At 62.4% G+C, this 27,143-nt stretch overlaps 2 protein-coding genes across 3 annotated transcripts in view; one reads left to right on the forward strand and one right to left on the reverse strand.

Moving 5' to 3' along the window:
* Positions 1-11,105, forward strand: part of MAML3 (mastermind like transcriptional coactivator 3) — a 252,893-nt gene extending 241,788 nt beyond the window's left edge. Inside the window, exons 3-5 of one of the 2 annotated variants that reach the window (XM_004606267.3) lie at positions 3,147-3,377; positions 5,470-5,554; positions 8,573-11,105. In XM_004606267.3, the coding sequence (XP_004606324.2) occupies positions 3,147-3,377; positions 5,470-5,554; positions 8,573-9,543 (1,287 nt within the window). In that variant the 3' untranslated portion in view covers positions 9,544-11,105. The remainder of the gene's footprint in view (positions 1-3,146; positions 3,378-5,469; positions 5,555-8,572) is intronic. The other variant, XM_055144476.1, reaches the window with a different exon arrangement.
* A 3,894-nt stretch (positions 11,106-14,999) lies between these two features.
* MGST2 (microsomal glutathione S-transferase 2) lies at positions 15,000-25,965 on the reverse strand. Its single transcript, XM_004606268.2, has 5 exons — positions 25,908-25,965; positions 21,848-21,947; positions 17,537-17,607; positions 15,588-15,669; positions 15,000-15,132 (listed from the first exon to the last, which is right to left on the reverse strand). Exons 1-5 carry the CDS (start codon positions 25,963-25,965, stop codon positions 15,000-15,002), a joined length of 444 nt encoding a protein of 147 aa, XP_004606325.2.
* Between the last annotated feature and the right edge of the window lie 1,178 nt (positions 25,966-27,143).

Genomic DNA, 27,143 nt, shown 5'->3' on the forward strand with positions numbered 1-27,143 from the left:
AGTGTCAGCGGGAGATGCTCGCCGGCAGGGGGGCGGTCCCCTGAGCCGCGGGGCCGGGGCGAGCAAACTCATTTTGTGCAAAGAGGGCCTCGTCCCCCCGGGAGCCGCAGGCTGGTCGCGGGCTGTCGTGCGCGCTGTCCATCACGCGGCGCGCGCGCCATCTGCTCGGGATTATGCGCTCAGTTGCCAGGCTACCTGCTGTCGCCGGTAACACTTGAGTGCCCGGCGCGGCGTCTGCAGCCGCGGCCTGATGAAGCCATCTGCGAGCGGGCGGGGGAGCGGCCGGCGGGCCAAAGGCGCGCCCACACCGCCGCCTGCAGGCGCGCGCGGGCACTGCGGGCGCGCCGCCCCGCGCCCGGCCCCGTCGCCGGCCCCCGCGCGCGCCCCGGGAGGATGCTGTTGGGGGGCGGGAAGCGGCCCCTGTCCAGCCCCGGGAGAGGGACGCAGCTCGCTCCCCGGGCCGAAGGGATGGGTTCGGGCCCGACCCTCCCACACACACACACTTTAATTTCCGGGAGAGTGAGCAGGCCGGGGAGCAGAGCGGGGGCGCGAGGGGGAGAGACGGTATTAAGATTCAGGGCAGAAGACGAGGGAGGTCGCTGGCGAGGGGTGGGGTGGAGAGCAAGGCGGCAATTAAAACTAAAAATACCGCGCCCGCCTTCCCGGCCGGCCCGGCCCGCGTAATTGCAGCCCCGCGCGTGTCCGCAGACACGGGCGCCGTGTGCAGGCCCAGCCCGGCCCCAAGCCCCGGCGCACGCCCCAGCCCAGGCTGGGGCTGGCTGTCCGCCCCCCACCCTCGAATGCAGCAGCCCGGAGGTCCAGGGCATGGGGGTGCGGCTGGGGTGGGGCACGGGTACATCGGAGGCCCCTCCGACCAGATCTGTGTGCCAGCGGAGATGGGGCATCCCAGGACGCCAGGGATGCCCGCACGCTCTCAAGGGCCTCTGGAAGCGGGGCTCAGAGGGTGTCGTGGACCAGCCCACCCGCTGTGGCCCCTTCCCGCTGAGCTCTGGGTTGGGGCACTGCTGGCCTCATGTTTGGTCGCTGGGGAGGAAGAGGGGACCGGGCATTCCTGGGGAGAGCCAGGCGCCGGGCCTCCGGCTGAGTGCCACCAGGAGTGGCCCCAGGACCCCCAGCACTAGCTGGGAGCCCCGGTGATCCCCGCTGAAGGAGCAAGGCTTCCTCTGCACAGGGAATGCCGGCTCCACCCCACACCCCCCTGCACAGGCAGGGGGGCGGGTGCTGCAAGTTATTCCCAGGTTAAGGCCCGATCCCTCAGGGTGAGAATCAGCTGAATCCGTGGAGACAAGCACAGCGGCTGTGCCAGTGCTGGACCCGGGCCCTAGGTGTCCGGCGTCAGCTGGACACCCCGAGAAGGGAAGGCGGCCCTGGTCAGCGCTGGACCCGGGCCCTAGGTGTCCGGCGTCAGCTGGACACCCGGAGGAGGGAAGGCGGCCCTGGTCAGCGCTGGACCCGGACCCTAGGTGTCCGGCGTCAGCTGGACACCCCGAGGAGGGAAGGCGGCCCTGGTCAGCAGGGCGGGGGGCTTCTCGCGCACAGTGGCTACAGAGACAGTCCAGGAGCAAGGGGCTGGCCTTGCCTGTGGCCAGCCCAAGTTCTCCCTGGGGCCGTGTGGGCCCCTCTGAGCACCGCTGGGTGTGCCCCCTCCCCCCCAACGGAAACAAGGGTGTTGGTGGCGCTGCCGGCTGGAGGGGGAGGGGAGGGCACTTGCCTGGTTTGAGCCGGAGGGCCACGCTGGCCTCACGGGCTCTTGGGCCACCATCGCGCCTCAGTCATTCCACGGCGCTCTGCTCTTGGCCTGTTTCAGAGAGGATCTGCAGAGACACCTGGGCCAGGCCCGCAGCCGCCTGGCACTGAGACTGGCACAGAGCAGGGTCAGGCTGTGCCCGCGGCTCCCGGCCGGCCTCAGTGGGCTGCTCGCGGGCGCCCTCGTGTGTTTGCACCTGGAAGCGCAGGGGGAAGCGGGCGGGCGTGGCCACGCCCCGCAGCGGAGACGCAGCTGGGAGCTGGGGGTCCCAGACCGGCCCAGGAGACCAAGACCAAGGCCCCCGTGGTCAGCCGTGTGCTTTGGGAGGAAGCTGCCAGCATGTTCTGTAGTTGAAAAAATATATACATATATACATACATAAACATATATACACATATATGGGGCCAGACCCATAATGCAAGGGGTAGGACCTTGCATGTGGTCCACCCGGATCCGGTCCCCGAGCACTGCCAGGTGTGGTGCAAACCCGTCCTCCCAGGTTTTTTCTAAATAATGGTAGAGCATTCCCCTTTGTTTCTTACTGTTCTGTCTCGTCACGGAGTCCCACGAGAATGTCTTTCCACGGCCCCCGTAAGGGACACCCGCAACCCGGGTCATCAGCGCCTCTGCGTGCCATGCAGCCTTCGTGGCCTTCGGGGAGGAAAACCCGCACACCCCACTGTCAGCCGCCTCTCTGACCCCATCATTCTAGAACCAAGCCGTCCGTCTGCCCCATCACGCATGTGGGTCATCCCACATACATGCGGCCACTGATACATGTGGCATCAGTCAGCAGCACATTTCCGACCACACCCCTGCAGGATCTTTATCTCTCTCTCTCTCTCTCTCTCTCACTCTCCCCCCATCTCTTTCCTTTCTCTCTGCCTCTCCGTCTCGCTCTCTCTTGCTCTGTCTCTCCTCTGTCTCTCTCCTCTCTCTGTCTCTCTCGCTCTCTGTCTCTCTCCTCTGCCTCTGTCTCTCACTCTGTCTCTCCTCTGTCTCTGTCTCTCACTCTGGCTCTCCTCTCTCTGTCTCTGTCTGTCTCTGTCTCTGTCTCTCTCTCTCTCTCTCACACACACACACACACACACACACACACACCCCTTTGTGCTACCCTTATCAAACAGCAGATTCGTTGACTGATGTGTCCCAGCTGCCTTCCAGAATGTTCTCTCCGGCCAGCCGAGAAGTGGCAGGCGGTTAGGACCGGTGAGGCCAGGCCGTCCCTTCCAGAAGGGCCCGGCCTGAGGACATACGTTTGCTCTGTCCTTTGAAGGGACCAGCCGTGAGCTGACCCTCGACCCTCGGACAGTGGCTGGGTGTGGGGCCCTGGGTGAGCACCGCCCCCAGCTAACATCCTCTCCGCTCTGCCCCGCAGGAGCAGCACCCCATGGGGCTCCCCCGCTCCGCCGGCCCCCTGCAGTCGTCCGTGCCCCCCGGCTCGGGCGGGCTGGGCTCGGGGGCCGCGCCGGCAGGGGCCGGCTTCCTGGGCAGCCAGCCGCAGGCCGCCCTCATGAAGCAGATGCTCCTGGACCAGCGGGCGCAGCTGATGGAGCAGCAGCAGTTCCTGCGCGAGCAGAGGCAGCAGCAGCAGGTCCTGGCCGAGCAGGTGGGCAGGGGGGCACACTCCTCCCCGCTCCGCCCCTTCCCTCCGGTCTCCCGGGAGCAGCGGCCTCTGCAGGGGTGCAGGGAGAGGGGGCACCTCGCTGGCCTCATCCGCTCCCACGATGCCCGGCCTGAAGGGAAATCTGAGAAAGTTCCAGAGAATTTGATTCTCGTCGGGGGACGGCCAGGGGTGCGCAGACCCACCGCAGCCTGCACCCCGGGGGCTCCCCAGAGCTGGCACCTGCAGCTCTCCGGAGCCAGCCCAGAGAGGGGGCCCTCGGGGGGGTGCTCCTGGGTGGCCCTGACTGCTTTCCTGTGAGGTTGGCAGGACGCTTCAGGCCTAAGGAACTCCAGCTCCATGGCTCCCCTTCTAGAATGTTCTAACAGGACTAGACAAGGGAAACCAACCCTCCACCCCAGGTAGACCAGGCTCCGTGTAGGGCTGGGCACAGGAGGCCCTGCCAGCTGCAACATCACCCCTGAGTGCCCGAAAGATGAGCTGCCCGTGACCAGGTCAGGTCAGCCCCCCACCACACACATATTCACACACACACAAACACACACAGACACAGACTCACATACACACACACTCTCACACACACACTCACATACACACACACACGCATACATAGACACATTCTCACACTCACACATACTCACATACACACACACTCACACACACAGAGACACAGATTCACATACACACACTCACATACACAGACACACACACGCATACATAGACACATTCTCACACTCACACATACTCACACACACACAAACACACAGACACAGACTCACATACACACACACACTCTCACACGTACTCACATACACAGACACACACACATGCATGCATAGACACATTCTCACACTCACACATACTCACATACACACACACACACACACACTCGTACCCGCCCATCATTCTTGCAGTCACGAAGCCTCCTGAGCTTCCAGCTCTGTCCCTCAGGTGCCCAGGAACAGGGACCCATAGGGGACGCCTGTTGGCCCAGGAGGCCAAGGGTGCGAGTTCTGAGACAGTGGAGCAGCAGCCACCATGACGGCCCCTGGCAGGGAGAAGGCAGCAGAGTGGGGAGAGGGGACAGCACCTCGGGGTGACAGGGACAGGGGCCTGTCTGGGAGCTGCAGAGGCTGCTACGTGCCTCCAGGTCCCGTGACCCCTTCGCAGGTGGTTCTCGGGGTGAGCAGGGCCTGACGGAAGGGCCTAGGCGTCCTCAGGCAGGAGCGGGTGGCGCCTCACGCGTGGGCCCGAGTTCAGAGCCATCGCAGGGTGCCACTGCACGGGTGCCTTCAGGCCACCTCCCAGCCGCCTCCTCTAGCTAATCCGTGGACCTCGTGGCCTGGTGCCTAGGGGTTATCCCCTGAACCCGGTGTCATGGTGGGTAATGTAAGAGCTGTCACACCACCAGCCACTCTGTGGACCAAAGACTGCAGAAGAAACTCCTGGGGACAGAGCCTCTTCCATGAACAGGAGAGTGCTCCCTGAGGGAAGTGGGTGGTGCTCCTTAGACATGGATGGAACTCCCTGAGGTGGGTGGTCCTCCTTAGACATGGGTGGTGCTCCCTGAGGGAGGAGGGTGATGCTCCCTGAGATGGTTGGTGCTCCCTGGACATGGACGGTGCTCCCTGAGGTGCTCGGGCTTTCTCCCCTCCTGGGTGAGCCTCACCCTCCCAGATGGGTCTCAGACACAGGGAAGAACAGGGGAGCCCACCCCAGCCCCCACATTCTTCTGAGACGGGTCCAGCACATTGAGATTGGACAGATCGAGAGGGAAAAGGGACCGTGTGACCTGGTGCCCCGAGAGCCCCAGGAGGGGCACTGTTGGCCAGTGGGGGCCTGGGGCTTTGGTGAGGGAGTAGGGGTCTCCCGTGGGGGGCTCTTGCCCCACCTCTTCCCTGAGGGAAGCTGCTTCTGGAGCCGTGCCCAGTTGGGGTGCCCTGTGTCTTCCATTCCTCCCGGGGGCGACGCCGCCCGAGCACCAGGTGTGAATCCAGACGGGGCGCGGCGTGAGGGCCCCCCGCTGGGGCCATGGGCGCGGGGGTCCCGCGGCAACCAGCCTGTCCTGTCGTTGCAGCCGCCGCAGCAGCCGCAGCTGGCCCGGCAGCACGCGCAGCAGCAGCGGAGCCCGTACCCCGTGGCGCAGGTCGGCCAGTTCCAAGGTGAGTCCAGCACGCACTGTCCGGAAGCCGTCTGGGCCACTCCCGGCACGCGGGGCCCTGGGGGTGCAGGACCAGGGCGGCTGTTTCCTGTCACCAAACAGGAGCCCCCCCCCCCCCGTAGTGGGGCCGCTGTCCCTGCTCCCTCCCCATCCGTGCCCACGGCGCCTGGCCAGCTGGCTGCGTCTGCACCGTCCCCAGAGTCCTGGGGACACTCCCGCCCTCCCGCCCCTCCACTGGCTGAAGCCCCAAGGAGAGGAAGCTGGCAGCGTTCCGCATCCTTCCCACGGGAGAGGAGAGGCCGGCGGGGCCGGCAGGGGCGGCCCTGGGGTCCTCGGGCAGGGCTGTGCTGACAGCGAGGGCTCCTGTGTACAGGGGGCGCGCTCGGCCTGAGCTCACCCCGGACATCCTCAGGGTGCGGCAGGACCGGCATCAGGAATCCTCCTTCCTGCCCCCCGCTTCTCTCGGGGCCTGGGTTAACGCTGCACTTCTCGGGACTATCTGCTGCTATAAGAATCTTCCAGAATGGGCTGGAAGTACAGGGGTGAAGGCACCTTCCCTGCAAGCGAGCGAACCTGGTTTGATCTCCTGAACGCCAAGTTCAGTCCAATAACCCCCACACACACACCCAACAAAGTAACCTGTGACGTCGCACAATCTTAACATATACATAGTGATCAGATAAGTCGATTCTTTTTGAGATTTTTTTTCTTTTTTGCTTTGTGGGTCACACCCGGCCATGCTCAAGGGTTACTCCTGGCTCATGCACTCAGGAATTACTCCTGGTGGTGCTCGGGGGGACCATATGGGATGCTGGGAATTGAACCCGGGTCGGCCGCGTGCAAGGCAAACGCCCTACCCGCTGTGCTATCACTCCAGCTCCCAATTTTTTGAGATTTTTTTTAATAGCAGCCACACCCAGCATATTACTACTCAAGGGCCACCAGGCCCAGAACCCGGGGTGCTGGCAGGGCAGACTTTGGGGTCAGCCTAGGACATTCCAGCGTGAGCTTCCCCACTTGAGCTACCCCCCCACCCTGCATCTGACCTTTTGTTCCTGGTATATTTTTAATCCCTGGAGGCATGAAACTACCCGAGTGTGAAAATAGGGCGCTGGTCCCAGAGGGCGCGGCCGGCGGGGGGAGGGAAGGTTCCTGGCGCTGGGCGGTCGCTCTTTCCTGAAAGGCACAGCCTGAGCCTGGCCTCTGAGGAGAGGCAGTGACTCCTCACTCCCGCCCGAGTCCAAGCTCGGCGCTGTGCCCACAGCCTGCCCCTGCCACCCGCTGTCTCGGCTCCTCTCCGCCTCAGCAGTCTCCCCTTAAATATTTTTATAAACAACTCGATATCTCACCACTGGGATCGGCTCAGCCTTGGAGTCGATACAGATTTAGCCAGGAAGGTCACACAACTCCAACATTAAGAGTTGCAGTAGATACAGTGTGTGTGTGTGTGTGTGTATGTATATGTACATATGTGTATATATATGCTACATATGTGTATGTATGTGTATATGTGTGTATATATAATATATACACCATATATATACACATATATAGTAAATACACAGTGTATTTCATGAGTCTTTTGGTTAGTTTTTTGGGGGGGCTGAGGGTGTGGGCCACATCCAGTGATACTCGGCTTGTTCCTGGCTCTGTGCTCAGGAATCACTCCTGGTGGTCTCAGGGGACCATTTGGGGTACTGGGGCTCAAACCAGAGTCAGCTGTTGCACAGCAGGTGCCCTGCCCACTGTTCTGTCCCTCTGGCCCCAGCCATCCCGTGCTCAGTTAGGGACACTGCTCTCTTTTTAATTGCTTATAGTTAAAAATTGGGGGGGTGCTTTTTAAAACACCTTTCTGGGTCTCCTACTCCCCTGAGTGACCGTCCCATTTCCTAATGCACCGTGGACTTGACCGTCAGCCATAAAACTTCAGGCATGATCAAAATTTTCTCCAGTCTTGTTTCTTCAAATGAGGGAAGCGCAGAGAGGCCCTGGCTGCCCGGCGACTGGTCGGGGCCCCCGGAAACAGGAGCCGGACCCGGGGCCCCTCGCGCCTATGGTGTCCCCCGCCGCCCCCGAGGGGCTCCGTTCACTCCTGCTAGTGTCCGGAGAAATGCCTCCTGGCCCCAGGCTCAGGCCTGGGCAGGGACGTGGGGGGTGGTCCTGGGCTCCTGGGCCGGGCTGGCTGGGAAGCCGGCCCAGACGGGTGAAGGACTCACGGGTGCCTCTCTGGAGCGAGTGTTGGGCTGCCCTGCCGTGGCCAGTGTTCCAGAGTGTGGCTGCAGCCTCTCAGCTGGCGAGTCTTCAGGGAGATGACGCTGCTAGTCTGGGTCCTGTCTCTCTCCTGAGCCCCCAGACTCGGCAGAGCCCTCACGGCCAGGCAGATGCCACCTTCCCGCCCAAGTCTGCAGCATTTCGCAGAGTGGGAAACAGTTTGCTTCTGAAACGCAAACAGGGAGTGATGCCAGGGCAGGACACGGCCCCCAAGAGCCTGTGCACGGGAGGGTCCGACCCCTGCAAACACGAGGGGTGTCTCGGAGCTGAGCGAGATCGGCAGATCGGACCCTTTCTGTCCACGCTCCCTTTCCATCCTTACTGCCGTGACTCAGCGCTTTGATGACACTTTCACGAGCCCGTCATGCCAACACCACAGCCACCGCGGCCGGAGGGCCCCGAGCACCCCCACTCAGTTCTGCATGGAGCCCTCGTGCCACTGCTGGTGCTGGCTGCTTACTCTTTCTTTCTTAGCTTTCTGTCCCCTCTGTGCGGGTGTGACCATCGCGTGCGAGTCTGTCTGTCTGTCTGTCTGTCTGTCTGTCTGTCTGTCTGTCTCAGAAAATCCTTCTTGACTTGGGGCTTAACGCCCTAGCGGTGGAGCTCCCGGCCCTTCTGCGTGGGTGATTCACTTCCATCTCCGATGGTCCCGGGTTCGAGACAGTTTCACACCCGAGGTGGAGGCAGGCGGGTGGCCGGGCGGCGTGGCTGGTGGGGCCTGAGCCGGCGTGTCCTTGTGTCCCCGCAGGCGCTCCGCAGGACATGGCGGCGAGGAGCCAGGCGGCGCTGCAGACCATGCGGCCGGCGCGGCTGATGGCGCAGAACGCGGGCATGATGGCCATGGGGCCGGCGCAGAGCCCGGGGAGCCTGGCCAGCACGGCCTCGCCGTCGGACATGGGGCTCTACAGCTCGGCGCCCAGCAGCCAGCCGGGAATGTACAACCTGGGCGCGGGCATGGCCCCGATGCTGCAGCACCCAAACCAAAGCGGCCTGGGCATGGCGCACGGCCAAGCCCCGGGGCCCAGGCAGCCGGGCGCGGCGCAGGGCGCGGGCCTGGTCAGCGGCTTCGGGCAGAACATGCTGGTCAACTCGGCGCTGGCCCCGGCCGCGCAGCAGCACCCGCAGATGAAGGGGCCGGTGGGCGCGGCCCTGGCCCGGCCGCAGGCACCCGCGCGGCTGCCCAGCATGATGGGCGCGGCCGCCCAGCAGGGCACGGCGGGCTGGCCACAGCGCGGCCTGCAGGCCATGCCCGGCAGGACTAGCGGCGAGATGGGCGCCTTCAACAACGGGGCCAGCTACCCGCTGCCCACCGGCCAGCCGCGGCTCAGCAAGCCGCCCTTCCCGGGCGCGCTGGGCCAGGTGGTGGACGCCAGCACGGGCGCCGTGCGGACCCTCGCCCCGGGGGCGGCGGGCCGCCAGATGATGCCCGGACTCCCCGCGCAGCCGGGCGGCGGCCAGGCGCGGCCGCTGGTCCTGCCCGGCCTGAGCCCGGCCCTGCCCGCCTTCGGCCAGCCCCCGGCCCCGCAGCAGCTGCCCGCGGGGGGCTTCGCGGCGGCGGGCGGCCCCGCGCAGGACACGGCCTACGGCTACGGCGGCGACGGCGCGGGGCCGCCCTTCCCCGGCCTCCCCGATGGGCCGGACCTCGTGGACTCCATCGTCAAGGGCGGCCCCGGCGACGAGTGGATGCAGGAGCTGGACGAGCTGTTCGGGAACCCCTAGTGCCCGGGGGTCTCCCAGAGCGGGAAGGAGGCCCCGGGGTGCCGGGCTCCGTGCCCCCCGCGGTGGACTGAGCCGGACTGCAGGGGCGCTGCCCACCGCGCCCGCGCCTGGACCGGAGCGCGCCGCCCGCCGCTGCACTGGAACGAGGAGTCGGTGGCCACCGGGAGGGTGGCCGCAGGGGGACGCGTGGCCGGCGAGACTGGACACGGCTCCGTCCGGCCCGAGCTGGCCGCCCCCGGGGGAGGCCACAGCGGCCCGTCCTCCTCCCGGACCAGCCATCTGGGAGCCACGGGCGGCGCCAGGCCGAGAGGACGCAGGTGCGGCACCCCGGGACATGGCCACCAGGTCTCGGCCGGACTCGGGCTGGTGGCCACGAGCGGCGGGGGTGGCCCGGGGCGCGGAGCCCTCTGCCCGCGGGAAGGCTGACCCGAAGGCCTGCACGGGCGTCCACTGCTGCTGACCGTGAGCGCCGGGCAGCCGGCGCAAGCTTCGTGGGGGCCGTTTTGGAACCCACCGCGGCCTGCTGGAGACCACGCAGTCGAGCCGTCTGCGGGGCGGGGCGCTGGCCCCTGCTGCCGCGTGGGTGAGTGGCCAGCGTGCCCACCGCCCCTCCGCAAGGGGCTTCGGCTCTGCCAGGTGGGACTGGGGCCCAGGGGGCTGGGGGCTCACGTGCCGGGGAGTCCCGAGACGGGGGTGCTGGGCCGGACGCAGGAGACAGGGGACAGGGCGCGGGCGGACACTGCCCCACCTGCTCGCTCCCGCCCGTGGAGGTTGCACACGCGCTCCGCCAGGGGGCAGTGCTGAGCCGGCGGGCTACCCAGGCCCGCGGGGGACCAGGAAAACCAAAACACACACACACACACACACACACACACACACACACACACACACACACACACACACACACACACACACACACACACACACACACGTGGGGGAGCCATGGAATACTTCCTCGCCTTTTTCCGAAAGGTGCGGGAAGTCCATCTGTAAGCAATGGTAGGAAACTGGAGGTGGGCCCCAGACGGGGCGGGGGGCTGTGACGTGGCAAGGCTTCCTCCAGCTGCTCAGTGCTGGGACCAACAAAATAGAGAGGTAGATTTTACTGAGGTCATTTTGTTTGGGTTTTGTTTTTACAACGGTGCTGATGTATATGTAATGTCGAGGGGGAAAAAAAAAGTTATTTGTAAATAAGTTTTTACAATACTGCAGATTATCACTGGGTCTACTATCTGTAAAAAAATAAATATATATATATATACATATAAATATATATATATATACTGTTTGTTTAAAATAGAGTATTTTTATTTCATCCCCGAAAGCATCCTCACGCGTGGTATGCACTTCAGGTGATCGCTGGCGGCTGTCCGCCTGGCCTTCACCCGCTCCGTTCTCTTCCGGTTTTTCTAGCTTTCTGTTTTTACTTTGTACATGGAGCATTGCTTATTTCCTTTTAAGAAGTGTACAGAACCGAAATGTAGAAATGAAGTGATGTTGACATACCACTTTTAAAGAAAACAAAAATGCAAAACAAATAAAAGATGCCAACCTGAACCCCCCCTGAGTGCAATTTCTTTCAGGCTGGGCCCCACCCACGGCTCGACAGCAGCTCCCGGCACCTCCCGGCCCAGAGTTCTGGGTCAGAGGTCGGAGCGATGTGGCAGCGGGAAAGCACCTGATTTGCACCCGGCCAAACCGGGTTCGATCCCCGGCATCCCATAGGGTCCCCCGAGCCCCCCCGGAGTGATTCCTGAGTGCAGGGCTAGGAGTCAGCCTCGAGCACTGCCAAAACAGCTCTGACAGCACTTGAACGTGGAGCTATGGAAATCCGCCCACCACTCTGGGCATCTGGGCCTGGCCCCTGCAAGGAAACTGAGGCAGTAGACAGCACAGTGGGGACACACAGGGCCCACCCAGATTCACTCCCCGACATCCAGCCCTGCAGCCCACCGGGAGTGACCCCTGGGCACTGCCACGTGTGGCTCCATCACGCACACCCCCCCAAAATACAGACGGTCCAGACTTCCCCGGGACAGAGGTGGCCGGGTCAGCGGAGGCTGTGGCACGGGCAGGGCGGTGCCGGGCGGGCTGGGGGAAAGGTGCTGTGACTTCTCAAACAGGGACAGAGGGCTAGGGACACATCTGGGGGAGGGGCAAGCAGCCACCCGCTGTTGTGCGTCACACGCTCCCCACACTCGGGCACACACGGGTCTGCCCTCCCGGCCCTCTGCTTCCGGCAGCCGCGCACCAGCGGTTCGGTCGCCGGCTCAGCCCTTGCCCCTCTTTGCCTGGTGTGCCCCCCCCCCGCCCCGTGTTCTCCGCGGGGAGCTGGTCACCTGACCCACACAGGGGGCCCTCATTCCCTGTCTGGGGAGTGAGAGGGCACAGGAGGTGGGCACTCGCCTCGGCACCCCTGCGCCCACCAGAAGTGATCCCTCGCACCACCGGGTGTGCCCCAACTGCCTCCCGAAAAAATGACTCCATCCAGCTGGAGCCCTTGTGAACCCATGTGAACCTTTCCCAAGGGGGAGCTAAGCACAGTCCCGGGGACAGAACCGAGCTCGCAGCACTGGGAGTCCCGGGGGAGGGGCGAGGGAGGGAGGGCCGCGCCAGGCTCCGGCCACAGCCCCTAAAGGCCCCCCAGCCCCGGGCAGTCGTCCAGGATGAAGAACTAGAGGAGAGTCGGGGCCACCCACGGGCACCCCCAGGCCCGGAGGACACCCCCACCCAGCCTGGCTGCTCCCCATATGCCAGGAGATGGGAAAGTGAGCCAGTGGGGGTGCTGGCGGCAGCAGTGGGAACGGGGAGCCCTGGCACCCCCGGGGTCCTCGTCTGTGAAGACCCCCCCACCGTCCTTCCTTTACACCATGTTGGCGGGGCCGGGCTGCCTGGGTCTGACTCCTGATGATCCCACAGAAAAGCAGGGAGCTTCCTACAGGGGGGCGCAAAGCGGGGGCTGACCCTCTAGGGGAACTCACGAGGCCTCCATGAGAAGGGGGGCCGGGGGCGGCCTACCGAGACCTTCCTGCAGGGGGAAAGGAACGGGGGTCCCCAGCGCCCGTATCTGCCCAGTTCGGGCCACCCCTCCCAACCCCAGGTAGGAAAGCGGGAAGAACAATGCCGAGCTTGGGGGGTGGAGGGGCGTGTCTGTCTGTCTTTCCTGCTTTCCCCCTTCCGAGTCCTCTCCTCAGCTCCTTCCTCCCCTAAGTCCTAAGCGGGTGGTCCGGGCCCCTGCGGGGACGCGGGCAGCATCCAGGGTCCGGAGTGACCTTGGTGCGGGTGGGCGCCTGTATGCCTCCCCCCAGACGGGAGATTTCTGGAGCGGGGCCTGAGTAATCTTTTTTTTGAAAAGGGGCCCCGGCCACGAGTCTCGGAGACTCTGTTGTGGGCACTCGGGACAGAGATCTCCACTTGGGGGTCCCCAACACCACCTGGGCGAGGGTCCCCCACGCCGTGCTCAGCCAGGACCCCTGCAGCTCCCAGACCCCGGCTGAACTTCTCTCCAGAACTCTGGGGTTTGTCAAACCAGCAAAGGAAGACTCTCGCGAGAATAACCAAGCGGGTGGGTCCCAGTTCCCTCACGCCTCTTCCCGAGTTCACCGCGTGGGGCAGCACCTTCTGGGGCCCGGCAGACAGCTCCACGGCCGCCTCTCTGCAGCCCGGGGCTCGGGCTCGGTCAGCGCCCTCTGTTTTTGTTTCTCTTTCTCTTTTTCCATCAGCATCTTATGACGAGCACTTTTTTTTTTTAGTTTAAATTGTAGGGACCAGAGTGACAGCACAGCAGGTAGGACACTTGCCTTGCCCACGACTGACCCAGACTCGGTCGGTCCCCGGCATCCCAGAGGGTCCCCCGAGCACCGCCAGGAGTCCTGCTGAGTGGCTCTGGGTGTGGCCCCAGAGCAGGAGTAAGCTGTGCTCAGTGCTCACGGCCCTGCCCGCGAGGCGGACGGGAAGCAGGCACCGTCTGCTCCGTAGTGGAGCTTCTGCCATTATCCGTCTCAACATTTTTAATTTTAGGGATTTTTTTTCCTTGTACACCTCTTTAGACTCTCTGAGGGGTCCCTGGGGTGGCGCTTCAGGGGGCGTGAGGCCTGAGTCCCAGGCCCGTCACCCACCTGTATCCAGGGCCCCTGACCCCATCACAGGACAGTGTCCAGCACGGAACCCAGCCGCCGTGGGGAGCCCCATGACTGTGGGGTGTGACCCTGGAGACCTCACAAGGAACAGCAGCGGAGAGGAAGGTGGCGGGAAGACCCTCCTCACAGAGGGACGCTCCTCTCGTCCCTCCTTCCGCTGCGTTGCCTTTTGAAGGCAGTGAATCCTGTTTCCAAACATAAAATCCATTTACGTGTGCGTGTCAGACTGTCCCACATGGACACCGAACAGCGCAGAGACTCACGTTTCTCTGGCCAGCACGGTCCACACACCCGGAGCCAAGAAGGTCCCAGGTTGCCGGGAGAGGACGATGTGGGCGTCTACAGGTGCCGGGGACCCTCTGCCCACGCAGTCGGGCCCGTTGCCGGAGCATCCCTGGAACATGCGCAGAGCGGTCACTCGGCCACGTGAGGGTGGGCTCTGAGAACCGGGCCAGCCTGAGGCCACAGGGCCAGCCGCTGGCCCCGGAAGTGGGGAACCGCAGAGTGACCGCTGGCTCCTCTTGCAGCCGAGCCAAGGGGCACGCGCAGGGGTGGGGCAGCATCCCTAGTACTGCGGGCGCCCCTGGTTGCACCAGAGAAGGGGACAGAGGGGAATACCCTGCAGCCCACAGCACCCAGAGACCAGCTCTACGCCCACCAGGCGCCGCTTCCTGGGGGCCTGGCTACTCCGGCAGGCGGCTGGGCAGGCGCCTGAACCCCAGGCAGCACCGCCTCCGCCCTGCGCCCACCCGGAGCTTCGGGCTCTGTCCCACAGTGCTCCCCGCCCCTAGCTCCGAGCCGCGCTCGCTGCAGCCACGCACTCCTTGCTGCCCAGCGTCTGCCCAGCTGACCTCGGCCACATCCACCTGGAACTTTCCACCAGCAAAATGACCTGTCGGAGGCGGGCCCAGCACAGACAACCCCACCAAGTCCCAGGGTGGGCGCAGCCAGACCCCCAGCTGGGCAGGCCCGAGTCCTTAACATATCCGTGGAAGCAAGTGGCCCCAACACAAGCCACAGCGTTGGCCGCTGGACAGAGATAGGCTCCCCCAGGCCGCAGCCTAAGACGCCCCCAGAGGGCCAGGGCGACCAGGGCAGCACCCAGCAAGCCCCACGGTCCCCCAGTACCGCCCGCGTGACCCCGAGTCCCCGGCCTCAGACCCTGAACCCGAACTAACAGCCCCGTCTCCTGAGCACGGCTTGGAAGGCGGGGAGAAAGAAAAAGTTTATTTTCCGCACGTTTTCCAGGGGACCCCGCACGGTCCCTGGCGTGGAAATGGGGGGTGGGGGGGGTGGCGGGTGGGCCGAGGGCGGCGGTCAGAGATGCCGCCTCAGTTTCTCAGCAATGTTGAGGTCCAGGAATTCGTCCAGCAGGCGGTTGGCCACCCCCAGGCTGCCCAGGACCGCCAGCAAGGCCAGCGTGCCCACACTCGCCCGGAAGCCGGCCAGCCTGCGCCAGAAACGGGGCGAGGTGAGAGGCGGGCACCGGGGGACGGCTCTCACATCTGAGCACCCTCACTCCCCGGACGCTAACGGCCGTGCCACCCGCCAGCGTTTCCTCTGCACAGCTGGAGGGTCACCCAGCCAGGCAGGATGATTTCCTGGGTATTCGTGGGAAAGTCTTTCTTCGTGATGGAGGTCCCAGGGTGGCTCCCAGCAGTGCTCGGAGGAGTCCATGCATGGTGGAAATCTAACCCACGCCTGATCCCCGCACTGTCTCTCCAAGGGCACCTCCTTGGCATGGACATCAGGTGGCAGGAGCACACCCGCCTGGGCACGGTTCCACCCGGAGACCCTGGCCACGGACTGCCCAGGTCAGTGTGGCAGGCGCGACCCTCCCAGCGCGTCCTGACTCCGAGCCGCCCCGCCCCGTGGCCGGAGCACCGAGGATGGGCTTGTCCTTACCTCTTTCCTGCAGCTTCCGAGTAGCCCCAGAAGTACCTGTGACGGGCATACAGGTATAGCAGGCCCAGACAAGCGGCAGAAACTGGAGGGGAGGAACGGAGACGAGACAGAGTAAGGGCACAGCCCTCACGGCAGAGGGGCACGGAGAGACGGCACCAGGCCACAGAGAGGACGAGTGAGGCACTCGCCTCGCATGCAGACAGCCCGGGTTCAATCCCCAGCACCATGTCTGGTCCCCACCGTAAGTGATCCCTGAGGGGCCGGAATGATAGGACAGTAGGGGGCGTTTGCCTTGCACGCAGCCAACCTGGGTTTGATCTCCGGCATCCCATACGGTCCCCCGAGCACCGCCAGGATTAACCCCTGAGCATCACTGGGTGTGATCCAAGAAGAAAGAAAAGAGGCGTGACCGCTGAGCACGGAGCCAGGCATGAGCCCTGAGCACAGCAGCTGTGACTCCAAAACAAACCAAAAAGATGTGCAGAGAACTCCGACCACACAATTACACAGGAAAAGGCCTAGAGACTGAGCCGAGGGACAAAGCTTCTTCCTGGCCCGCATCAGGCCTCGAGTTCGACACCAGCTCCCCCGCATGGGTAAGCTGAGGCCGGGGCTCTCGGTGCCTCCGCAGAGCGCGTGAGCAGGCGTGCAGCCCTGAAGCACGGGGGCCAGAGGCCCGGGCCCCGCTGGCACGACTGTGGGCACCAGAGCTCAGGGCGAGGCCCACCGAGTCCCACCGCCAGCACGAGCCCCGAGCCCAATGCCCCGGTCCCCGCGACAAGGAAGCACAGCAGGAGGAAGGGGGGGCGGGGATGCAGAGCAGGAACTTCGTCTTTACACAGTCAACACCCTAGAACAGACGAGCCACACAGAAGGACACGCGGACGCACGGACCCACCCAGGGAACCTTTGTCCTTCTCCTTCACCCTCACCAGGCATCAACAAACAGTGACTCACGTCACTGCAACCCCCAGGGGGCTTCGGAGAGACGAGGCACCAGAGAGGCAGTGGCACCGAGACCGTCGGCGGGAAGGCCAAGGAGCCCAGCACCCGACAAACAGCTCGTTGTCGTTTCTTATCTCACTAAACAGACTCCTTGGGGGGTGCGGGGGAGACATACTTAGCGGTGCTCAGGGGTCACGCAGTGGGTCCATATGTGGTGCCCGGGCCAAACCAGTGCCAGACAGAGCTACATGCTAAGCAAGCGCCTTTAACCTTTATATGATCTCTGGGACACAAGATACACTACCTTTGGCAGGGGGGCCACACCCGGCCATGCTCAGGGCTTCCTCCTGGCTCTGCACTCGGGAATCGCTCAACCCGGGTCGGCCCGTGCAAGGCAGACGCCTCCTCACCAGCCCCAGCCCCTCGAGGTACACTTCTGGGGCTCTGTTTTTAGTTCTGTGGGCCACACCCTGAGGGGACCCGGCGCTGGGGACCTTAGCAAACACTCGGCCCCGTTGTGTGTTGCTGCGTGTTGTCTCTCGGCCCTAAACACACTTTCCACGCAGCACTTGCCCTCTTACCCGGACAGCAAAAGCAGGGGCACGGAAGGTGACTCCCCGTCACTCCTGCCCCTCCGGGCTCGGCCCCTCCGGCAGTGACGCACGGAATAGCGAGCCCGGTGCTGAGCTCGGCACTCAAGCAACGCCCCCGACTGGTGGCTGGGCACTCACACCCTGCTGCTCAGTCGTTCTAGGGACCCCGAGCCCAGCCTTGGAAAGGACAGGCTGCAAGGAACAGAATATTGGGGGGGGGGGGGGGGGGTCAGCACAGTAAAGCATTTCAGAATGTGCAGCAATCAGAAATAGATTCAAAATTTCAAAATCAACCTCAACCGGAGTCCCGGGGCTGCCGGCAGGGCTCGCCCGTGCTGTGTCTCGCAGGGGGTGATGTTTGAGCCCCGTAGCGAGATGGCTTTGCACAGGGCCGGTGCATTTGAAAGTTACCTTGGTTAAAGTACCACCCGGCCGTCCACAGCGTGACCAGGAATACGGGGTAGAACTCCACACAGTTTTGTCTATCGGATAAAAGAAGAGAGAAATGGGTCATTCGTGTGAGAACGATACGGAAGCACCGAGTTTTCACCCACCGGCAAATGCGCAGCTGCTTCTGAACACGGTGCAGTAAACGGGCCAGAGAGACATCCCGGGGCCTTGCATGCCCTGCACACGGCCCGCTCGGGTCTGATCCCAGCAGCGAGTGTAAGAGAGAAACACGTTCCTTGAAAGAGAATTGCAGGCTGGAGCAATAGCACAGCAGGGAGGGTGTTCGCCTAGCATGCGGCCGACGCGGGTTCGATTCCCAGCATCCCATATGGTCCCCCGAGCACAGCCAGGAGTAACCCCTGAGCATCACTGCATATGATCCAAAAAGCAAAAAAAAAAGAGAGAATCGCACTGTGAACAGACACAGAAGCTGAAGCTGAGAAGCAGGACCCGGGCCCCTCTCAGGCCAGGGGAGGGGGGAGAGGACGGAGCGTCTCCTCCCGGCTGGCCTGTGGCTAAACTTCAGGCATCCATTTGCCGCTGTCCACATTCTAGCCTCTTCTGGGGCTGCTGCTGAGGTTTCTTTACTTAAGCCAAGGAAAATGAGGTTCTATGTTCCTACCGCAAGGGGATAAAGAGTGATGCTTTCTTTTTTTTTTTTTTTGGGTCACACCTGGCGATGCACAAGGGTCACTCCTGGCTCTGCACTCAGGAATTACCCCTGGCGGTGCTCAGGGGACCATATGGGATGCTGGGAATCGAACCCGGGTCGGCCGCATGCAAGGCAAACGCCCTACCCGCTGTGCTATCACTCCAGCCCCAAGAGTGATGCTTTCTAAAAAAAAAACGATAAGTATAAAAAGAAACCCAGGGAAACAAGATGCTGTCCGATTCCCTCCCGATACTGACTGCCAGCAGCTCTGAGCAGCACTGGGAGCTGCCGGAAGCGTGTTCACCAGGTGTAGACCTCCTTCCTGGGAGGCCGCCTTACCCAGCAGCTCAGAGAACCACTCCCTCCCAAAGCCTCTGGACGGAAGCACGTGGTGAATGAATGAATGAATGAATGAAGAACAGGTAGAGTCATCCAGGAAGGCCCAGGCAGGCAGAGGAGGCACGTGGGAGCCTGGAAGCCCTGGGAAGGGTCTCTGCATGCACACGCATGCACACATATGCACACACGCATGCACATGTACACACACATGCACACCAGTGTCTGATCCTCAGACGTGAGAGGACGCAAGGCTTCTGCCAGACAGGAGAGGCCCACCGAGCAGCAACCCCGAATGAGAGTGGGAGCAAAGCCATGCTGAGGATTCGGCAGGTTCTCGTTCCTGAGAATGCGTTTTCTTTCACCGGCAGAGAGCGAAACATTCACAAAATTTTCCCCAAAGTATGAAGCGCAAGGAGCTGGGGAGTGAAGGGTCCCTGCGGGCCCGGCACACAGTGAACTCGCGTCTTCAGCACGAGATGACGGGGAACGGAGGGTGCGAGGGAGGGGGAGGCTGCGTCCCGGCCAGCCCAGGACAGAGGCGGGGAGCTGGAGGCCGTGCAAGAACCTCGGGAGGGTCCTCATGGCAGAGAGACCCCCCAGGGGGCCCGCAGGGTGGGATCAGGGCTCAGGGAGAGGGGATAGCACGAGTCACAGCCGCGCAGGGCATCTGAGCAGCCGCGGGGATGGGACAGTGACAGAGTGACGCTCGTCCTCGCGGCAGGTCTTTAGTCACAGAGATGGAGGCCGGAGCTGGGCCAGGCGGTTCCTGGGAGGGGATCCTGGAGTCCTGGGAAAGATGGAATCTCCCCGTCGCCCCGACTGTCCGGGAAAGGTTCCGCAGGGGCGCGCCGGGAGGTAGGTGGGAAGGAAATGAATTGGGAAGCGACAGGCCCACAGCCAGGCCCAGCAACGCAGAGTGTTGAAGGGAGATTCCGCAGACTGAAGAGGACGATCCACGCGGCAGCGGGGAAGAGCCGCCAGAGCAGGCGTAGGGCCTGGAGAGGTGGCTCAGGGGTCGGGCACTCGCTGCACGCGGCTGACCCAGCTGGACCCCAGCACCGCCGTCCCCGAGCCCACGGGAGCCATCCCTGAGCGCAAGCCCTGAGCATCGCTGGGTGTGGCCCCCAAACTGCAGCCACCACCACAAAGTAACTCTAGGCCAGAGGCGGAGACCCCACGAGGGCTTCAGACACTGGCAGGTCCCCGACTGCGGGTTCTGTTGGGGGTCTGGGGGCTTGAGCCACCGAACAAAGCGAGGGGGCAATCACTGGCCCCACAGCAAGCCAAGGGCCACCCAGGAAGGAGCGTCACGGGCACTCTTCGATCAGCTGCGTGTTACCTGCTTAATTACTGAAATGTAAACATTGGCTATTGGTCTGAGTTAATGAAAAGATTGGACTTTACTGGCAGGAGGAAGTAAGGAAAAGCAGAGGAAAGTGACGTTCTTTCAGGGAAGTCAGTTAGTTATGTGTAATATTTGAAAGGGCACGTAGCAAGGAGAGCACAGCGTTGAGGGAAGCGAATGCCAGAAGCGGTGGCTGGGGGGCGGGGGGCCGTGCCGGGGACGGACACTCCTGGGAGGCCTCTCTGGCAGAAAGCCTGTGACCTCCCTTTATTCCGGACCACAGACATGTGCCGCTCTAGTTTAGGGGCCAGAGCATTGCTACAGCTTGCCTTGCACACTGTAACCCAGGTTCGGCCCCTGGCATCCCAGAGGGTCACTGGGCCACCTGAGCACAGGGCCGGGACGAAGCCCTCGCACCACCAGAAGCAGCAAAAATCCAAAAAGAAAAAACGCCAAGAAAATATCTGCTATGGGGGCTGGAGCGATAGCACAGCGGGGAGGGCGTTTGCCTTGCACTCGGCCAACCCGGGTTCGAATCCCAGCATCCCATATGGTCCCCTGAGCACCATCAGGGGTAATTCCTGAGTGCAGAGCCAGGAGTAACCCCTGTGCATCGCCAGGTGTAACCCAAAAAGCAAAAAAAAAAAAAGTATCTGCTATACATTGTCCTCTTGCCAACGACAACGTGCCTCACACCGTTTTGTTCTGAGAGTAGATTTATATGTCACATGTATTGACCATAATAAAAACTCTTTCAATTAGGCGTGGACACCTCTCAAATGACCTCTCGTGCCACGAGTGGGACTAGCCCACGCTTCCCTGCCAAGGTGAGCTCAAGGATGGACTGTCCACGAGACACCGGACGTGATCAGACGTGAAGTGCCCGTGATCGCTGCAGAGACAAACTCCCAATGCCCCACACTTTCCAGAAGGAAACGCCCGCTCCCAGCCCGCTACGGGCCACTCCAGCAGCTCTGAGGCACCGTGCTCTCTGTCCCGGACATTCCCTGAGACCGGAATCTCTAAAGTGACGCTTCCCGTCACTCCGGGGGACACTGGTGTTCTGATATCACACCTGACCGGACCAGCTAAGCCAGGGAAGGCCCAGGGTCAGGTCAGCATGAGGATGTCTGCCCGGGGTCAGTGAGGGGCCTTCAACAGCACCAAGGGTGGGGTGAGACAGAAGGAGCCCTGTGACCCTAAAGAGACTGTCTGCAATGGAATCACTCAAGGGAGGTCGGGAGAGGGATGAGGGGAGGGGAGAGGAGGAGGGAGGGAGGAAGGAAGGAAGGAGAGAGAGACAAAGAAAGAGGGAGGGAGAAAGGGAGAGACGGAGGGAGGGGGAAGGGGGAGGAAAAGGAAGGAAAGTAAGGAGGGAAGGAGGGAAGGAGGAAGAAAGGAAGGAAGGAAGGAAGGAAGGAAGGAAGGAAGGAAGGAAGGAAGGAAGGAAGGAAGGAAGGAAGGAAGGGAGGAAGGAAGGAGGGAGGAAGGGTGGAGGAAGGAGGGAGGAAGGAAGGGAGGGAGGAAGGAAAGGAGGGAGGGAAGGAGGAAGGAAGGAAGGAAGGAAGGAAGGAAGGAAGGAAGGAAGGAAGGAAGGAAGGAAGAAGGAGGGAGGGAGGAAGGGAGGAAGGGAGGAAGGAAGGAAGGAAGGAAGGAAGGAAGGAAGGAGGGAAGGAGGGAGGGAAGGAAGGAAGGAGAAAGGGAGGGGGAGGAAGGAAGGGAGGGAGGGAGGGAGGGAGGAAGCAGAGTAAACAGCCTATCAGGCCGAGGGGCTCTGAAGGGCTCCGTGGTAAGTGTGAGGTGTCAGCGCCCCCCTCTGGTGCTGCCAGCTCCCAGGGCTGTGACAGGCCGTGGCCTTGGGACCGAGGTCTGCTGTGTGCAGAGGGACGGCACTGGACCGGAAGTTCTGCCGTGTGGCCGGGGCGGGGTCACTCACTGTGCTCGGAAGACCCTCTCGAACTCGGGGCAGCCGGAGACGGCGGGGGCCGCCACTCGACACCGCAGCCTGGCCTTTCCCACCTCCAGAGCAAAGTAGCCTGCAGGCAGAGAGGGACGGCCGTCGGACACCGTGTCCACTGGTCAAGGCCAGCGCGAGGCCCGGGAGCCCACATACTTGGCGAGCGCCTCGGGTGCAAGGCAGCCGCCCCTGCGTGGAGACGGAGAGAGGGTCGGGGGCGGCAGACGGCGGGAGAGCACCCCTGCACACGGCTGGGCCCGCTGATCCTCTCTGGAAAGCCGCCCCGAGGGGCCGCTTCAGCCCGACCCTCCTAGGCCCAAGGACGGGCCCACGGCACTCTCAGATCCAGCCCCGGAGAGGTGAGGCCGGCCCACACCGCCTGCCTCCCGCCCTCAGGGCTGACCCTGCAGGGGTGGCCACTCTCCTCTGCCAGCCAGGCTAGGCCACAGGGCCCAGCTGTTTGCCCAAAGACCAGCTCATGGCGCTGCTGGGCCGTTTCTCAGATGGGATGGTATTTCCAGCACAACGCGGCCCTTGCTCTCAGCTGAGTGGCCTGCGTGCACGGGTGGGCCTCATCCAATGCACTGACGCCCTGGCCCAAGGCCAATCCTGCCTTCAAGTTCAACACCACCGGGCTGACCCCTGCAGGGCTCGTCCACCTGCCCGGCACAGGTCAGACTCGCCCGTCCCTACAACTGCATGGCCCCGTTTCCTGAAGTAAAGGGGTGAGCATGCGTGTGTCCCCGGGAGAGCACCTGTTTACCAGAAAGTAGCTGCAGACACACATTTCTGGGGCATTGCTCAACCGTAGATAGATAGCGAGGATGAGTAGTAAAGTAATCGTGCAAGGGGCTGGAGCAATAGCACAGCGGGGAGGGCGTTTGCCTTGCACGCGGCCAACCCGGGTTCGATTCCCAGCATCCCATATGGTCCCCTGAGCACTGCCAGGAGTCATTCCTGAGTGCAGAGCCAGGAGTAATCCCTGTGCATTGCCGGGTGTGACCCAAAAAGCAAAATAAAATAAAATAAAATAATAAAGTAATTGTGCAAGAAGAATTACTCAAGAATACAAGGAAAGGGGCCGGAGCGGCAGCACAGCGGGTAGCCAGAAGCCCACCCTGAGCACCACCAGTGCTCCGACGCAAAATAACGCCAGTAATAAACAACATAACACAGAAGCCTCCGGGCCGGGGTTGGGCGCTGCACGGCGAGGCCCCGCTGTGCTCCCCTGCGCGGGCCAAAGGAAGCCCACCCTCAAAACTGCCCCGAAGCTGTAGGGCAGAGGGCGCCCTGGGGGCGTCTGGAGAGAAGCACCCGGAGGAAGGGCCTCGAGGGGACGGAGTGGGTGACAGCTCCGCCTCAGTTTCCCAGTGACAGGTTGGGGCTTTCTTCTCCCTCCTCCTGGGGCGTCTCGTGGCCAGACCTGTGAGGCCTGGGCCCCGGCCCTCGGCCCCTCCTAGCCTGTCCTAGGCGCGTTATTGCCCCTTGCAGGACTCCACCCAGTCCTGCCCCCGACGGTTTTCTCTCCAAGCTGTTCCCGTCTCTGCACCTTCCCAGCCATGCCCTGGTGGCATCTCGGAGTTTCCTTCTAGAATCCTGCGCGGAGCGTGTGGCCTGGCCCTCTCCCTGGGTTACAGAGTGGAGACGCGAGTGCTCCTGAAGGGGGCACAGAGCTGCCGTCCCCCTGGTGGCGAGGAGTCAGTAAGAGTGGAGCCGGACTTCTGAGGGTCCCCCCAACAGGCCCCCCGCCCCCGGGCTACCCGCAAGCTACTGTTCAGGATTTAAAATCTACCGTTGGGGGCTGGAGCGATAGCACAGTGGGTAGGGCATTTGCCTTGCACGCGGCCGACCCGGGTTTGAATCCCAGCATCCCACATGGTCCCCTGAGCACCGCCAGGGGTGGTTCCTGAGTGCACAGCCAGGAGTAACCCCTGTGCATCGCCAGGTGCGACCCAAAGAGGAAAATAAATAAATAAATAAATAAATAAATAGATAGATAGATAAATAAATAAATAAATAAAAGCTACCGCTGAACCTCTCACGTGTGCGGCTGCAGCCTGAGCACCAGGGTCCGGAGCAGAGGGACGCCCCAGAGTGAGGGCGGGGCTGGTCCCTCCCAGCTGCGAGTACCTGCAGGGGCCCAGAACACCCTGTGCTTCCCCCAAGCACCAGCAGGGGGCGCGCCTGAGCACAGGGCCAGGAATCACCCCTGAGCACCAGCAAAACAAACGCCCACCATCAGTAGCGGTTAAGGCACTTGCTTTCTCTGCAGCCGGGCCCGGCGTCAGCCCGAGCACCACGTAGGGTTCCCCCAGCTACCTCTCCTCTCCGCTCCTGCTCTCCACACCTGGGGGGCCCGTTGAGCAGCTGCAGACTCTTGCCCGGGACCCTTGCTCCTTTCTCCTGATCCCTGCCTCATGATTCTGGCGGGAAGGTGCTTTAAAATCTAGAATTACGGGGGCTGGAGCAATAGCACAGCGGGTAGGGTGTTTGCCTTGCACGCGGCCGACCCAGTTCGAATCCCAGCATCCCATATGGTCCCCTGAGCACCGCCAGGAGTAATTCCTGAGTGCAGAGCCAGGAGTAACCCCTGTGCATCGCCGATGTGACCCAAAAAGAAAAAAAAATCTAGAATTATGTCGCCTAAAACCCAGATTGTTTTTAACCTGATCACCCCAAAGAGAGCTTCTTTAAGACAGCACCTTGACTTGGGGGCTGCAGAGAGGACAGTGGGCCAGATGCTTTCTGTGACCCTGCTCCATCTCTGGTGCCCCCCACCCCACCCCCACCAGGAGTGAGTCCTGGGAGCAGACTCGGGAGTAACCCCTGAGCATCTCCGAATGTGGCCCAAAAACAAAAGAGGGAGAGAGGGAAGAAGGAAGGGAGGAAGAGAAGGAAGAAGGGAAGGAGGGAGGGAGGGAGGGAGGGAGGGAGGATGGAAGGAAAGAAGGAAGGAAGGAAGGAAGGAAGGAAGGAAGGAAGGAAGGAAGGAAGGAAGGAAGGAAGGAAGGAAGGGAGGGAGGGAGGGAGGGAGGGCGGAGGGGAGGGAGGGAGGAGGGAAGGGAAGGAGGAGGGGAGGGAGGAAGGAGGGAAGGAAGGAAGGAAGGGAGGGAGGGCGGAGGGGAGGGAAGGAGGAGGGGAGGGAGGAAGGAGGGAGGGAAGGAAGGGAGGGAAGGAGGGAGGAGGGGAGGGGAGGAAGGAAGGGAGGGAAGGAGGGAGGAGGGAGGGAGGAAGGAGGGGAGGGAGGGAGGGAGGGAGGAAGGGCAGCGCAGTGGGCAATATGGCCACCTTGCACAGGCCAACCAGCTTCCATCCCTGGCCCAGCAGCCCCCCAGGAGTGACTCCTAGGTACAGAGCCCCTGAGCACCTCTGGCTCAAAAACAGAAGGAAAGTTGGTTCTTAAGCCAGCTCAGGAAAGCAAGGCGGCACATGGCACTGGGCAAAACCCTGAGCCCACCCTGCCAGGCGGGACTGAGGCTCACCAGGACTCGGCCGGGACCACGGGCCTTGCGAAACCTCTGGATTCGGAGCATCCCCGCGTCCCTGAACTAACCGGCATGTTCAAGTCTCTGGGACGGAGGCGCCGAGGACCCTGCACCGGGTCTGACCCAGAGCACCAGCAAGGGAGTTCCAAGGCCAAGGCCAGCCTCCCGCCCCCAGCCCCACACACTCAAACAGCGCTCACACACACACACAAGCACACCGCACTCATACACACAATGCTCTCACACACATATACACATACACACTCACAAATGCACACACACAAACACTTGTACACAAACAATACCCATACAAACAATGCTGACACACACAAACTCGTACACACTCGCACACAACATACACACTTCCACACACAAATACTCATACACACTCACAAACACCGCTCTCACACACCCACACACAAACAATACACACACTAGTAAGAACACACACATTCATAAACATGCATACTCACATACTCACATGCACACGCGCGCACAAACACACTCACACACACACACACACACACACACACGCTGCTGGCTGGGACTCTTACTTTGCTGACAAGCAGAGAGGACAGAGACAGCAGCCACCAAGACGGCGTGCCCAGCCATCTTCCCCACAGAATGTTCTGGTTCCTGGGAGCACTGGCAGAAATCGGGGCGAGGCTCACAGGGGCGGTTCTGACTAACCATCCACGTGGCCTCCAGCACCTTGAAGGTAAATAAAGGCGGAGGGGAGGGGGGAGGGCGGCAACCGTGCAACCTTTGCTCCGAAGGAGCCCGGGGTGGGCGGGGCTGCCCCCTCCTTATTAGGGCCAGAGCGGCTCCCCGCACTCCCCTGAGTGCTCCCCTCCCGCTCTGCACGGCCCGCCTCTCCCGCCCTCCCTCCGCCCCCTCCAGCCTGGCCCAGACCTTCCCGAGTCCCAGGGAGAGTCGTTAGCATTTGCTGGAGAGTGTAGCGCCCAAGTCACTGATTCTGATTCTATTCCCCCAGAAGGGCAGACCCTGGGCTCGAAGCTCACTCCGGCAGATTCTGGGGGGCCGCTCCCTGCTTTAAGCACGAACCGGAACAAAGAGCTAGGACAGATGTCCGTGAAGAACAGGAGCCATATTCTCAGTGACCGCTGCTTGGGCCCCTGTCCAGGAGTGGGACACGCCAGCTGCTGGGGGGGTCTTCTGCTGAGCGCACCTGGCACAGCCCCTCCGCCGGCCACAGCCCTTATTCCAGAATGGGGGCCCAGGGGGAGCGGGCGGCCCCTGGACGGCCCTGCTGTCCCCGCCCCCACCCCAGGCCGCTCTACCTACCGATGGTTGGAAAGTGACCTTCAGGTGACCTCAGGGTCCAGGACACCCTGAATTCCCGCGTTCGGGAGCCAAGACATGAGCCTGCGAGGAGGAGCTGGTGTTGCTGTGCCTGTCAGACCCCCAGCTGTGGAGAGACCGAGTCCACACACGCTAATGCAAAAGCAAAGGAACTTGACTGCTAGCCCGAGTTAGGGTTCGAGTCCTGACAAGCACCCGGACTCCAAATCACAAGCGGTTGATACGGGTTCAGAGTTAAGCCAGCGCTCAGGCGACAGTGTCAGGCGACGGTTAAACGGTAGTTTCCAGCAACAGCTTAGGGTTCCCTTCTCTGGTTCCTGGCACGTTGTGAGGGACTGAGCCCACTTGCTGGGCCCGGAACGTCCCAGTGGGTTCCGGCTGGCTCGGTACACACGGCTTCATTGCTGGGAAACGGGATCCCCAGCTCCAGGGGCTGAACCTGCCGCCTGCCTGCTGCTTCTCATTCT

This window comes from Sorex araneus, chromosome 7 (assembly GCF_027595985.1).
Source record: "Sorex araneus isolate mSorAra2 chromosome 7, mSorAra2.pri, whole genome shotgun sequence".
Lineage (NCBI taxonomy): Eukaryota > Metazoa > Chordata > Mammalia > Eulipotyphla > Soricidae > Sorex > Sorex araneus.

What these genes read in the sequence shown, in the direction of transcription:
- MGST2 (XM_004606268.2), bottom strand. Translation starts at nt 25,965, where the DNA reads ATGGCTGGGCACGCCGTCTTGGTGGCTGCTGTCTCTGTCCTCTCTGCT. An exon ending in CCTCTCTGCTTGTCAGCAAA is followed by an intron (nt 21,948 to 25,907) that starts GTAAGAGTCCCA and finishes CTCTGCCTGCAG; the next exon opens with GCTACTTTGCTCTGGAGGTG. An exon ending in TCGGAAGCTGCAGGAAAGAG is followed by an intron (nt 15,133 to 15,587) that starts GTAAGGACAAGC and finishes TTTCTGGCGCAG; the next exon opens with GCTGGCCGGCTTCCGGGCGA.